We start from the raw sequence: 15777 nt of genomic DNA on the forward strand, positions 1-15777 counted from the left end.
GCCGAGGAGCGCAAACACCTCATGCCTTCAGGTTTCAGGTTTTCTTAACACACCACCACCACCACCCCCACCCCCCCGAGCAGCACCTGGAGAGCAAACCCAGCCCCTCACACATCTATTTCACCTCTCCTTTTCCTGCAACCACGGCCAGGCGCTCGGATCCCCCGCAGCAAGCGCTCCGCTCTGCACTGGGGCACACACAATCCATTTCAGCCCGTTTCCCCAAGCCCCACCACCAACAGGATCGTTCTTTCTACTGCCTCACCCCACCAGCGGGAACAGGAGGGAAATAAGAATTCCCCAACGCGATCCCCCAGGGACACTACTTGCCTACTTTGCACTTCCAGCACAACCAAGCCAAACAGCAGGTGACAGCAACTCACCTGCTTCTGCCAGAGGTGGGCTGGGAAGGGATCCCCGTCTCCCCGGGGGCAGCCAGGAGGCAAGCCGGGCCATGAGTAGCCCCCACCAGTAGCCTACCTGTGGCTTGTGCCAGGCAGCTATCACAGGTTCCCCCACTACGCTTCAGAGGTCCCAGCGCTGCACGGGTGTCGGGGCAGACCTGCCTCCCCTAGGAAGGGCACAGACCGAGTCCTGTGTTCACATGAGCAGCACATCACCGTCCCCAGTGTCCTATCTGCATCCACTGGTCACAGCAACAGCATTTAAGAAAATCCAGTTTAGTTCCAATACATTTGACATGCAACAGGCAGTTAAAAAAAAGCTTTATATTTTATTTCTTGTAAAAATCTTTTAACACATGCAGACTAAAACCAGTGTAAGAAAGTATCCACCATTGTTTAAACAAATAACTATACTTAAATATAAGTGTCTGCAATTGACTTGTATAAAAATAAGGTACATTTTGCCTTTTTACAGAAACTCACTCTCCAGTTCTCATATCAATAAACAATACACAACTCTAATACATACAATATAGCCTTATCGCTGTTTTCCACCAATCCGATACTGCTAAGGTATTATGTGCAAAAATTGGTAACAGTTTCTTTCCCAAAAGAAAAGTCTTCTACATGTTTTAGAAAAAAATCAGATATTGGGTTTAAATTAATCAAATCCTATTCAGTTCCTTTCTTTGCAAATAGAGTCCCTTTATTATATACAGACTGAACTAGAATCTGGTGCAGGAGCGAAGTCTCAGCGCCTGTGCCTGCTGTGTCCTGACCGGCTGCTGCCGTGGTGTTTGCCTTTGTGAGATCTCTCGAAGGAGCGGGATCTCTCGCGCCGGTCTCTGTGGTGTCCCCGCTCGTGCCTGTGCTTCTTGGCAGCATCAGAATGATCCCTGGATTTGCTCTGAGAACGTGAACGTGATTTTTTCCTCTTGTGACCATGTCTATTTGCACTCTTCAGGTCTTCCTTGCTATGCTTGGTCTTCAGGTGTGGCGAGCCATGATTGTGGTGTCGGCGAGGGCTGCCACTGTGGCTGCGGGACCTGCTTCTTGACCTTGAGCTGTATGTCCCAGACAGGCTCCGCCTATTGTTGTAGCTTACAGAAAAGCACTAAAAGTTAAAGCAAGTCTTCCACATGGAAGAAAAAAAACCCCAATCAACGTTTAGGAATTTCCAAGTTACTGGAAGAAGGAAGAAGTCAGAGACTATTCCACAGGGAGAGCTGATGAATGAGTGACCCCCCCTCCCCCCCGAACATGCCTTTGAGTTGACTTCCTTTGAAAACAAAAAGCCCAAACCAAACCCAGAATGTAGTGCTTCTTGTAATTGTTTCATCTTCCCCTCAACACCAGATTGCAAACTGGTTATTGCCTTTTTTCCTTCAGTGATCAGCCCAAGTCTGCAACACTTAGGGAAACACTTGACTGAGATCCAAGCTGGCAGTCTCCAACTTGGATGTCAGCCTGAAGATTCTTTAAAAAGATATAGATAGATAGATAGATACGTAAAGCCAGCAGCTATCAGCACATCACCCTGCACAGCTCCCCCTCTTCCCCAGTCACAGAAGAGAGGCAGAGTACTGAAGAGCCAGGCAGAGCACCATGCAACACTGACTGAAGATACATCCTCGCACGCCTTCGGAAGCAAGCTGCGACAGTGTACCTGGCCCCTATGGCACTTCTCGCCCCTTCCCAGCGGACCGAGTCCCAAGAGACTGCGCCCATTTACAATGGATTCCCGGGGAACATCATCACACAGGCTAAGACTACCTTACACTCCTTCCATCACAGACTCATCGCCTACACATGCTGTTAGGATAGTCTTAAGCTTCCATTTTACAGCAAAGCTTTTACAGCTTCAACCGTTAACGGCATGGTTACCAACAGAACTGCTTCATGTCAGGAACCGAGAGCCTACAGCCAGACCCAAGTCTCACACTTTTCCTGGCCAGCAGTTAAAAGCCTGTACTAAGCACCTACAGGCTACTTGCAGCAACCCTACTTATTCAAAGTGAAAAGCCCTACTGAAATATCCCGGAGAACTAAGTAGGATGAAAAAGAAAATCCCGCAAAAACCCCTGCCCCTGCCCCACAACCCCACCCCACCCAACACAAAATCCACTACTTACTGCCGCCTAGGAGTATGTGATCGAGACCTTGACTTTGTTCTTGACCTAGATCGACTAGCACTTCTGCTGCTTCTACTTCTCTTGCTTTCTTTTCTCATGCTTTGGGGGAAAAAAAATAAATGAAAAAAGTTACATACCTGAGGCGCTTGCTACTTCCACGAACTAGCTCAGAAGTAGACTGTACTTCAGTTGAAGAAACCATCTTTACAGAAGTATCCTCTTCATCAGGAAGACTTTTACCTACCCATTGTAAGGGCTCTTTGAAGCTTGCTGCCTCTCTTCTGGCTCTTTTTTAATGGTTTTGGTATTCACAGAGACTGGAGTCTTCTCTTCAGTTTTTACTTCTCTTGGGGAAGCTAAGAATTGAATTTAAATTCAAAATTAGGTATTTTATCCACAGACTTTCTTAAACATATTTTATCCTTTACACACCTTTGCCGGTGTTTGCACAAAATACAAATATGAACTCAATAGCTACTATTTCATCCCATCTTTCCATCTACAAGAGAACACTGCAATGAGATGCTCGTGGGGAGATACACAGTTTAAAGCCAGCTGCTGGCAGGGAGGGCAGAGAACACCACTATTTACCTGCAAGCCAAGCTGCTGGTTAGAGATTTTGTCCACTGGAGCCCAAGTAGTACAAAATAAAAGCTGCCCTTATGGCCCACAAAATATGTGACTTCAACTGTTACCCTGACAGTTAATTTCCAATACTATAGAGAATAATGACTGAACAGGAGAACTAGATTTCATTTTTATATTAATGGTACAAATACGAGTTAACAAAAAAAACCTTACTTAGTTTAGAATTCAATCTGTCTCTACAGACAGCTGATGTAGCCCAGAGATTGATTCACCTTTTCAGGGAAGGGCTACTACGCAAGAATGACGCATTTGTATCTGGCCTGCCGACAGTAAGGCAGAGGTGCTGCATCAGGACTTACAGCGCAGCTTCCTCACTCAATAGCCATCAGAGTGTAGAGTCCAGATGGATTTACTGGCCAGTTCACGATATGCATCACAACTTATTCACGCTAATGCCAAGCCAGCACTGTGACTTTGCCTTCTCCATTTCCTGACTATAAGCTGTCTTCCTTCACGGCACTTTAACAGCTGACATGTACATTAAAAAAAAAAAAAAAAAAGGCAGAGAAAGCAATTTTCAGAGATACCTGCTGCAAAAGGAACCACGAAGGCTACTATTGCTACATCACCCTTCCAGATTAAATCCTGAGACTCTCTCTTCACAACACAGCAATAGACAAACTCCTGGGTCTGGACATTTTTGTAACACCATTATCTTACGGGTGTGTATTATTAATATCTCACTCTTCCACCTGTGGAGGTACGGAGTAAAGCATCCCTTCCCCCTCTAATCTGCCATTTCAAGGTACTGGAACTGGTTTGAGAAATTTGTTTTAAAAAAAGAAAAGATTTCTCTTGCTTCTTAGTTCTGTGAGAAAGCCTACATTGTCTAGAAGCTCAAGAAGCACACTGCTTTTTCTTAACACCTTGGGACACAGATTTAGAAGACTCATCAAAAAGTATTATGCAAGTTTCTGTTCAGAAAAACTTACATGGTTTGGATGCAGGAGAAAAGCCACCCAATGCTGAAAGTGCTGGAGTTCCATCTGGATTTAAACCTTTTGCCTTCAGTTTAGCTTCCTGTAGTGCCATTTTCCTCTTTTCTACTTCTTTATCCAGGAATTCATAATTGGGCTGTTAAAGTAACAATGTGGTAAGAATCTGAACTAATGCAATTCATACTTCCATCTCATTTCTGAAAGATATTCAATTATCTTTTAATCATCTGTCCCATAATGTGACTAACTTCTGTAAGTTCTTCTCACACGCCCCTCAGAGGACCACAAAGCAGAGGCTTTCCAATTAGCAGATCTGTATGAGGTGTCCCCAAATATCTTAGACCAGGGGTCCTCAAACTACGGCCCGCGGGCTGGATACAGTCCCCCAGGGTCCTCAATCCGGCCCCCCGTATTTACTGAACCCCCCCGCCAGGGTTTGGGGCAGGGGGGGAAATCAGGCAGCCACAGATGACTGCCTGCCACTTCATCTACGCACCGGCTCCCTGGTTAAAAAGTTTGAGGACCCCTAATCTTAGACAACCGAGACAGCTCAAGCTGCACTGGAAAATGAACAGGAAGAATGAACATCTCAAAGTTACCTTTTTTCTGGTATAAAGCTTAAGAGTTGTTAAGCATATCTCCTGGATCTCCTCTTCTGTGGTACCAAAGAGCAAGAACCAGTGAGGACGGGTAGGTAGTGGAATCTGAAAATAGAACAACCAAAAGCTTAATGACAGAGATTACAGACCAAGCATTTGTTTAAAATTTTTTAGTTTTCTTGAAACCAAATTACTAGCAATAAAAGGCAATGCTAAAGATAGATGAATACCCACCTGCAGAGCCCTAGCAGCAAGATAAATGCAAGCACATGCTATAGTCTCTGGCTGAAAGCGAACAAACACATTTGTTCGAAGGCTGTCATTCATGTAATTCCTAAAAAAAAAAACAAACAACAAGAAAAACCCAAACAATTATGAAAGGCTGGATCTCCAGTTTACGTATTTTTATTTAGAGGGTAGCAATACTGGAGACTCAATTGACTTTATTTTTTTTTCTGTTATTATATTGAACACTTGGTTTCTTTCAAATTATTGTATTTGATGTCTATATTGTTACTTCTGTAACAAAGTTTGCACCATTGCCATTGTTTTGAAACCCCAATGCAAGTAATCGTATGTAATGGCTACTTCCTTAGGTAGGTATGTTAAGTTATACTGTGAAGTGTCCACTGAGTTAAAAATCTAACAAGTACTTTTCATCTGTCCAGCTGTTCGCTTTAAACATAAACATTCTCATATTTAAAACCCAATATGCTTAAAACTCAAATGCAAGTATGAAAGCACGGTACATTTTTAACCTACCATTTTCCAGAGGCTAGATGCAACCTATAAAGTTCATAAAACATTGCATTTGAATCTTATGAGTGTCTCGAGCCACATTAACTTCATCCAGAGAAAGAAGCATCCAATTTGCTCACTGAGTGTTGGAAAAAGACCTGCAAGTTAGTAATGGGTCTCCCACTTCACTAAGCTACTGTTCTTCCACCACGGTGGCACTACCAAGCAACACATGCCAAGAGATACATAAAAACAGCAGAGACCTCCATCGATTTCTATGTTACTGTGCTACAGGAAAGAAATGAACAGCAGTCAGTAAGTATTGACTCTACAGAAAACCATGCCCAGTATGGCTTCTAAGTGAACATGCTGCATGCACTGTAATTTACTTTTTTTTTTTTAAAAAAAACTCAAGTTTAGCCAAATGCTACGTCAACTAAGTAAGTGTTGGCAGAAAATCTACCCCATGTGTCCTTTAAATACACTACAGTATACAGTAGCTAGGCAACAAATACATTTAGAAACATTTTTTAACAGTTACTTCTAAAAACAAATATACAAATCCTTTTGACACCCAGACAGAACTAGAAGATGCTGCCCGATGGATATGGACCACTTCAGTGAATCTCGGATGAGAGCTTGCACTGGGTTGGCTGGAGAGAAGGGCAGCCAAACAGGCCATCCCCAGGTCATGGGCTGAGGTGCAGAGGGCAGAGCTCTATGACTTACCATCATGGACTACCCTTTAATTAAAGAGTAGAAAAAAGAACAAAGTTAAATTGAGTTCTCCACTACTATGTTGGAATCAAGCCATGAAAATAGTAAGCAGAAACAAGCACTAAAGTATTTTAAAAGCATGTATTTGTGTAATAACTTACATCTCATTGCTTTGCATATGGATCGTCAGGCTTGTTATTTCTGCTACTATTTTCCTGGCTAGGAAAAGAATGGAAAGTTACAACTTACCAGGCTGTCTGTACCAGGGTTTGATTACGTTCACATTCTAAGACTTGTAAATACATAACAATGATCTGAGGAATAAGGGGGGGAGGGGGAAGAAAAAGAAAACCACAACTCAGTTTTAACATATAAAGCAACAGTATAATCAAGCAGTATGCCAAAACAAATGCCTCCTTTCCAAGCATACATACACTGTAAGCTCATGCATCATCCAGTCATATTCAGACAATTCTGTATTTTACTACTTTTCTATGCTTTTCAAAAAGTCACCTTTAACACTTCCCAAGGAAGCAATTTCTAACGAAGTTAATATGACTATTTGCCCAAGCACTCTGCCAAAAGCATTCATTATAACTACTAAGGAATAAAGAGAAGAAATAACCAGGTCATTTTAACACCTGCGTTTCTCGTTCAACAGCTCACAATGCTGCCATCAAGGTAGAATAGAATTTACAATTATATTATTTTTGATAACTCACCTTATGTGGATGCTTGACATGAACACAAAATCCCAACTCCTTCAGTACCCTCCTTTCTGCTTTGATTACTTGATTTTTGGTGTTTATGTAGTTCTGATCAAGTATCAGGGGGCTTGGAGTCCTATAGTTTGCAAGAAATAAAATCAAAACTGTTTTGCATATCCAAAAACAGTGGCATCTCTGTTTTCCCTTCCAACCAACTAATGGCAACAGAAACCGTTTTTCAACTCCTGCAAGCAAGTTTAAGCATTAATCTTGTGCTGTCCAAGTTTAGATAAACTAGTTTAGTTTCTGCTTTTGACCAGCTACAGATTAGATGGCTAAGAAAAAAAGTAATTTTTTGCTACTGTGTATGCAGACTATGCTGGCCCAGCTGCTGGAATGAAAATCACCTTTACAGCAAAGACCTCAAAGAAACCTTTACACTTCATGACAGACGTGGGGGTCGAAACATGAGACAACTGCCTTTGCTAGGTAGGCCTTCAAAGCAAAAGCAGGCTAGAAGGTTTTCTGACTGATACAAAAGTAGCAAGCTTGTGCTTTATGAACTGCAGTTTCCCCATGCATTGGAAGACAAGATCATTCAGATCTTCAGAGAACAAAAGGCAGCCCTGCTACTGTGACATACAAAAAGCCTAGTAAAACAAAGACTTAAACCTCTGCAGTGGTGTCACATCTGCCTGTGATTCTGAATGCTTGACCCACTGATCAGCGGGTATCGTGCCACTTCTGCTACTTGCATCTGCAGAACAAGAACTCATTTCACAGAGAAGTATTCCCAAGTCTAGCACTACCAATTCCTAATTCCTTCCAAATCCAACACCTGAACTCTCCAGAGCATTTTTTAAATTTTAACTAAGATAACTTGCTGTGTACTTTATGCACAAGCAAACTCCATTCATACTCTTTTCTGTCTGTGCTTAGACTTGACCTTTCAACATTCCATATCGTGCATTTTAAACTTCCACCTAAAGACAGATCACCTTTTTCCCTGTTTGCAGTATGCCTCAGAGACTCCAGATGCTTTCCAAAGCAGAATGTTTTTGCAACTAGTTACACTCCAATAAAACAGCTTGTTCACATCATACACCCAGTGTACCCCAAGCACTGGTGACCAATTTATCTTGTATTACCTTCAAAGAACAAAAGTAGCAATGCAAAGTGGATTCAGAATACAGGTTCCATTTTATCAGACAAAGAATTTCACTACTAACTTGTCCTTTTTGATTCCACGCAAGTTCCACAAGTGGATCACACTTCTCCTCCCTGACAGAACACAGATGAAGAAAAAACGCACTCAAAACCCCCAGACTCAAGACCCCGGGGTCAATTACAAGGCCAGCTGAGGGGCTTCCTAACTTCAATAATGAATTTATGCGAAGACTTCTGCAGTCACATACAAGGATGATTACTACCTTGGTTAAAGGATACAACAAGTGACCCACTTCACTAATGCAAGCACCATATTGTATAACCATGCATTTGAAGTGTGAGCTCCCCCTGCTTTTCCCAACAGGGTGAGAAGCACTTCCCAGGAGGTCTGAGATGAACCACTGAAGCTTCCTGGTGCTATGAAGGACCTACAATTTAAGTGCAAGTCTTACTACCTTGGTCTCCTAAAAAAATGCCATCTTTTCCACGTTACATAAATGTAACTTCTCTAATTAAGCGTTAATGTTACTGATCAGGGCAAGTTTACAAAGTTTGTGATTTCAGCTGCTCTAAATATAACCAAGACAGAATGTGGGCTTCCGTTTGATTGGTTCTGGTGTCCCCCCAAAATTCACTGGAAAAGAAAAAATCTTTTTAAGTTTCTGTAAAGTAACTACTTGGGTAGAGAGGCTATGATTTTATCTGAACGCTGCAGCACATAAAGGCTGTCTGAACACAGAGACCGGAAGAACCAAGCTGAAGTTCTTCAAATCCAAGAAGTTGTCTCACATTCAATCCATTTCAACTAGCTATACTGGTTTTATATAACATTTCCTCCAATACTACTTCATATAATTTTATCTATAGATCACTGGCATTAAGAGGATCTGCAAGGCATCATCCAGAGTGAGTTTAGGTGTCCAGGCTCAGCTTATCTTGTTAGCAGAACACTTCATGAGAGATGAAAAATCTTGGGATGAAACAGTTAAGGCAACTATGACTTCCAGTCAAAAAGAAAAAAATCAACAGCAGGACAACATGACTGCATGGGACCACCCAACAACCTGCTGGAGAGTTACTATCATCCACGTCTTTGCATTCTCAAAGCTATGTAAAAAAGTCAGTATTATGAAAACACAATAGGGTAACTTGAAGTGCAACAGGGAAGACTGTGAGCCTTACTGCATTTCAAGCTTTCCACTGTCCTTCTACAGGGCCACAGGATCAGCACAAACAGTTCATACTTTGGTTGTACATGTTGAACAGCAAAGGGACAGGAAACTCAGAATTCAGACACCTGGAAGCATGCTTTACTCTGCAGTTCCATGTTACTCTGGTCACTTATGATAAAAGTTTGAGATATCTACAGATCTAAGGAAGCCATGAAAACCATCAGATTATCCAGACTGTATTTCAAGAAATAAAGACAAATGCAGCCTTTTTTTCCACTTATGCAAAATAAAAATCTGTGGAAAACCTTACTGCACCTTATTACCAGCAGAAATCAAGTTCCCCACTGCATTAAGATTTACCAGTTTAGCACTTTTGCCACAAACTCCAAAGTGTTGGTATGCACAATTATTTAGATGCTGGAAGCTTCAGAGATTTCCCTCTGGAAAATTTCTTAGATTTCCTACTGAGGAAAGAAAAAAAGAGGAACTTCGTGCTACTGCCATTTGCTGCACTTAAGTTTTCAGTCCAAACATTTTAGTTCCAAGTAGCAAACAAGAGAAAAATAATTTATAAGCTTATATATAAAATATAAGCTTCAAGCCCTATATAGCCAACTAGTATTATAAATTCTTACTTTGAATCTGTTTTCACAGATCAGCACTAGAGCTCCAGGCAAGACTTTAGACTCAGGAACAGAATGCACACAGTGCCCGTTCAGGTAAGTCAATCAAACACAGAGTCGCAAAACTTCATATGGATTTTGAGATTGCGTAACAACCCAGAAGATTAACACACGCTGTAATGTGTTTGTAACAATAAATAAATTACAAGTATCCTTTTTTTTTTTAAATCCCCCTGACAAATGAAACCTACATTGATACAGCTACATCTTCATTTGATGTAATATTAAAATTTGATGCCTTTGTAATGTCTAATACTTTGGAGGAAAAGTGCCCTGCATGTAGTTTTGTTCAAAATGCGAGAAGTACTTCTGACAAGTACAGTGTAACAACAGCATCTCGTTTTAAAGACCAGATCTCTGTTACCCTAGTCAAAATAAGAGAGAAGAAATTAAGTTCTATATTTGTGTCCAACATCGTAAATACAAGCACCACAGATTTATAGAACAGTTTGAGGAACACTAAGTAGTATGTATTATTAATACAGGCCAGTTCCAACACAACTGCATGAACCTGTTTGCTGCAACAGAAGAACAGCTGACTGAGCATCTCAAACCAACATTTGTGAGATAACACAATGACAGGAGTCACATTTGGTTCCAGTCCCGTAAGGACTTTCTGCAGCTTTCAGGCACATTTAAGATAAATAAAATCAACTTCAAACTACATTCTACATGTTAAACAATAGTTGCACTTCGCTCAGAACACAGTGGTTTCGGCACACAATTTTTTAAAAACCAGTATTTTCATAATACGAGCTTTTTTCTCCATGCACAAACATTTTTACATGCAGTACTACATGACATATGCTCGTGAAAGATCCAAATGAAAGTATGCTTGTCCAAAACACTTTTTTAGATTTTTCTTACTTCTCAGTATTAGAAATACCACCTAGCAGTTAACTCAGTTGACTACAGGTCTTACAAAAAGAAAATTCCAGTGCAATTCCCAGATCTGCAAACACGTACATATAAGGGACTGCTTACATAATGATTTGTATAAAAAGCTTTACAATTCAAGACTTCCGTATCCTTGTGAAGGCATATTTTACTATGAATTCAAACTGCAATTATACAGAGCCAGAAAGTGGAACCAAGAACCCAAAACTGTTCAAGAAAGCAAGCAAGTCTACTCAAACTACTCAAACTTCATGTGCAGGTTAAGAGCTTCAGTTAACAGAAATACTAGACTAGAGGCAAAAAGAAAGTATAGCAGCCCGACTGCTTGTTTCAGTGCTGGGTTGTGTGTGAGAAACTAACTAGAGCCTAAGTGTTAGCATCAGATAAAAAAACAAAACAAAAAACCGAAAGAAGATTAAGCTAGTATTCTAAAAACCTGGACAGCAAAGAAAAAAGCTTATAACAAGATACAGGAGTTCTTCCAAATGGTTCACCAGCGGCCAACCTGTTAGTCCCCCGATTCCAGTGACCTATTCTCAGAGCACTGGCTTCTCCTTGGGGATTTTCGATACTTCACTCACTGTTGCCATGACGACAGCTTCATCTTTATGTACCACTCCACATCACCCAGGCTTTGGTAAATGTAGCTGGTCGCTGTATAGTCGGTTGCAAGGGAAAAAAGAGTTGAAGTTAATAACGTGTACAGATTATGTAACTGTAATCTTGTAAAAAGTACAGAAAAACGTTTACATCCTGCTTGCTAAAAAAAAAAAAAAAAAAAAAGGCAAGTCTGAATCTCAGACTTCAGCATTTTTAAGATTACTTTCATGCAGATTCACTCAGAACCTCAGAGCAACAATACCCATTTCTCCAGAAAATAATGGGTAGGAGTGCACGATTTCTCTCGACATGATGCATTTTAGACACCATGTAACATGCACAAGTGACATTCTGATTTGGAACAGGCTAGCTGGAAAGATTTAAGTTCACAGGTTAAGTTCAGTTTCTCTGATCCTTCGCACAGCACAAAGAAACAACTAATTCATATTCTCATTGCAAAGAAAAGCACTGCATATGATTAATTAACCTTCACTTCCTGGATGAAGGCCAAAACATTCTGAACCACTGAACCAGCTTCAATAATTCCAATAACCAGACTCCCTTATCACAACTGCAGTAAGAAACAATACCGCTGAGTAACATCCAGCATAACTTCACAAAATTCTCTTGGGGCCACCAGGGATATCAACTTTTTAAAAAGCAAACAGACAAACCAACCAGCAAAGCTAAGTTCCAAAGTATAACACCAAATCATTCTTCTTTTATCTAAAACCAGGTAAAACATGAGCACAAATCATTAAAAGTGGAAGTTTTAGATGCAACAGAAGCAAACGGCTCATTTCCCTAAGGGATTTCCACTCCTCATAAAAGGTTACATGACACTAAATTTTAAATTCCTGCTGTAACCTGGTGATAGAGGAATGAAAGTGTCAATTTAAGAATCTAGCTAAAACCAAAATCCTTTCTGTAACTATGGATTACCTTACACTTTAAGCAACTGGCCACTATAAGTAAAGCTACTTCATCATAGCTGACGTCTCCAATCTCACAGACCAACACTGCTGCATGACAGATTTAAACGCATTTTGCATCTAATAGCAATTTATAAAATTCTTTCCCTTCAACCATTCCTTGTTCCAATATGTCAAGTTAATTTGCTTTACACAGGAAAACATACATCGCTTTACACACAAAAAGCAGGATTAGGCACTCACAACTGAAAACAGCTCTACAATTCAGCAGTTACCCAGATCTGCACACAGATCAGGTAAGCTTACACTCCAACTTCACTAACACAAGCACACAGTACCGTGAAAGACACAAGTCTCGCTTTCTGCAATTAAAGATGCCTTCAGCTTCCAAGACTCAATTACACATTCCTTGTTGAAGCGGTGTCATTAAAGCAGCAAACACTGTAGGCCAAACCACGCTCTCTCAGACACTTTCAAAAACGGGTTTTTCTAAAAGGTAACACTATCGTCACTGGGTAAAGTTCAGCTGCCATCTTTTATTAACCAATACTTTATTGGCACCATAACCACATCTGGACAGCTACGTACTAAGAAAAGCAAAGCATTACGACTACTGAACATGGTTAAAAGTCTGGAGAATATACAGCAACCCACTAACTGGCTAGTCACACCTAAGACAACCTTTCAAGAACAAGACACCAAAGATCAGTTAGCAACAGACCTAAAACTACAACCATGGACCTCAAACTAGAACCAATACTTGTGAGTACGTAAGTAATGACAACGAGTCTACCAAGTGAAAAAAAAAGAGTTATTGGTAGAAGAAGTCAGCATTGAACTGCACTGCCTACACAGCAGCCAACGAGCACTCCCTTCTCAATTTTAGGTCGTTGAACTTAGCCTGGAAAAATACTGTGAATTGAAAACTGCAGTGTACATTAGTGACAAGAGATGCTTGTGTTCACAACAAAGCTAGTCTTACCTTTTTGCTCTTAACTGACGTAAATGATGAAACACGTTGATCACGTCCCTTATACGACGAGGCGCCTCTTCAATTTTGGATGCGAGATTGATACAGGCCATAGCAACAATCTGAAAGGAAGACCCGTTTCTATAAGCAGATGGGTTTTAATCTCATAAAGACCAAAATTACACACAAGAAAAGGGCAAAAAAACCGTGGCCTAAACGCTCCAAGAGAGCGTCCCGTTTGGCGTGTGGCTAGCCAAATTCACCGGTCCCCAGAACAGCGCCCGCTCCGCTCCTCCAACTCCCCCGCCCGTCTCCCCCCTCCGGCTTCCCCGCCGGGCCGTGCCGCGCTCACCTCGAAGCTGTGCTTGACGAAAGACTTCGAATAGAAGAACCGATGAAACAGCACCTGCCCCGTCGCCATCGCCACCTATGAACGCAAAGCGGGGAGGAGGAGGAAGGAGCGGGAGTCAGTCACCGGGCCCAGCCGCCGGCGCCGCCATTTTGTGTCAGGCACCAGCTGGCGCCGCCACCCCCCGCGCGGCCGCCTCGCCCGCCCTTCCCGCCGCGCCACAATGGCGGCGCCCGCCCTCCCCACCGCCCTCCCCGCCGCCCCGGGACGCGCACCCACCTGCGGCAGGCGGAGGAGGATGCCGGCCGCCTGGATGAGCTCGCAGCCCAGGATGCGCAGGTCGGTCTCGCACTGCAGGTCTAGGCCGTCCTGCATGGAGGGGGTAGGCGAGAGGCGCTCCTCCGGGATGAGCGAGTGGTCGATGGTGAGCGACACCTCCGAGTAGAGCCGGTCGCCGATAAGGATGCCCGGAGCGGCGGGAGCCGGCGGGGGAGCAACACTAGCGGTGGCGGCGGCGGGGGGGGGAGCCGGGTGTGTGGCGGCGGATGCCATGATGGCGAAGCCCGTCCGCACCCGGAGCCGGCCACGCACAGACTAACGCGGCTGGCGCTGTGACGCAGCACACAACGGCGCCGGCGCACGGCACGCCGGGAAAAAAAAGTCCGCCCGCCCCACCCGGTGCCTACGGTGGCGGTGGCACTGGCACCTCCCGGCGCTGCCACCCCGACGGGGCTCGCCGGGAGATAGCGGGGCGGCGCGGCTGTCCCCGCGGGCCGCCACGGGTCAAACGTGCCTCGCCTGAGGCGAGGATCCCCTTTGGCGAGCGGGGAAGGAAATGAGGGCACGCGTGGGCCCGCCCGTGGGGAGGGGGCGGCTCCACCGCAGCTGCCCCCGGGCGGCGGCTGGGGTTACTGGTTGGGTTTTTGTACATCCGCTCCGAAAGGTACTAAATTGAAAAGTAACTGCACTGTGTGCTTCACAGCAGCAAGGGGAAGGAGAACTGCATGGACTGTATCGGTGAAGCGGCTCGTGCCCTGGAGGCGAGCAGGAGCTGCTGTAGGCCTTTGGTGCTTGCGCTGCATCACATGCGGGAGAAAAAATGAGTAATAAAATAAACCAGGATGGCTGTAGTACAATACTGACAGAAGGCGGGCTGTTACCAGACTAGAAGCATACCTCCAGCAAAATAGTTAACCTTCCATTTAATTTTATTAAGGGATATTAATAAAAAAAACCCCTAAAACAGGTACTGTAGGTAGCTGTATGGTAGCTCCACTGATCTCGGATGACAGGCGTGCCACATACAGTGTTTATTTCCAATAAAAAAGTACCTCGGAGCTACTAATAGTCCTCTTTCATTGGCCCAGGATACTGATACTGTCGGAAGTGTTTCCACTGCAATGTTACCTGCTGCCTAAAAATAATTATTATGACAAGACATGGACCGTTTGGTTACCACCCTGCAAACTGCACAAATACGGCACCAGGATTTCGTAGTGCTCAACTTCACCATTTCTTACGTGGAAGAAAATCTATCAGTGTGTTGCCCTGGCCGCGGCAGCACAGCTGCCCTCCCTCTCTGGCACCGGCTGTTCCTCTTCCCGAGGGGGTGGCTGCAAAAGGTTCCTGAGCGGGCCGGGACACTCGGGAAGGACGACACGGGGGTGCCCGCACCGTCCCCACGCTGAGCACGGCGAGGCGGCCCCCCACGCTGGACCTCCGGTCATCGCCTCAGCACGGGCACGGGGCCAGCGGCTGCGCAGGCGACACCCGCCTCTGCCTCCGGACACGGCGGCAGCCCCACCACGGCCTCAGCAGACCCCATCGCGACCCGCTCGCCTGTCGCAACTACCCCAGAACGCGGCGAGCGGGAAACTCCCGGCGCCTGCAGCGCCACTTCTCGGCAGAGCCGCGCCACGCCCCCCTGGCCGTATCCCTCCGCGCCGTGACTGCACGCGAACTCAACGGGAAATCCCGCCCCGACGGGCAGCTGCCGAAGCTGATTGGCTCGCTCGGCCTGAGTGGCAGGCCCCCTTCGGGGCGTCTGTCCGACATGTTGTGTGGGGGCGCGGGGTGCCGTCCCCTCAGCCGCCGTCCCCGCCGGGCCCCTGTCTGGGGAAGGAA

The 15777-nt window shown here is 44.3% G+C and overlaps 1 protein-coding gene across 1 annotated transcript; it reads right to left on the minus strand.

The window, feature by feature from the left end:
* Positions 1 to 713: 713 nt before the first annotated feature.
* On the minus strand, positions 714 to 14454 carry CCNL1 (cyclin L1). The gene is made up of 11 exons (XM_056359186.1): positions 13933 to 14454; positions 13657 to 13731; positions 13317 to 13426; positions 6899 to 7019; positions 6426 to 6490; positions 4956 to 5055; positions 4722 to 4826; positions 4117 to 4258; positions 2781 to 2892; positions 2537 to 2635; positions 714 to 1504 (listed from the first exon to the last, which is right to left on the minus strand). Exons 1-11 carry the CDS (start codon positions 14203 to 14205, stop codon positions 1156 to 1158), a joined length of 1551 nt encoding a protein of 516 aa, XP_056215161.1. The 5' UTR covers positions 14206 to 14454; the 3' UTR covers positions 714 to 1155.
* Between the last annotated feature and the right edge of the window lie 1323 nt (positions 14455 to 15777).

Source organism: Falco biarmicus, chromosome 13 (assembly GCF_023638135.1).
Source record: "Falco biarmicus isolate bFalBia1 chromosome 13, bFalBia1.pri, whole genome shotgun sequence".
NCBI classification, from domain to species: Eukaryota; Metazoa; Chordata; class Aves; order Falconiformes; family Falconidae; genus Falco; species Falco biarmicus.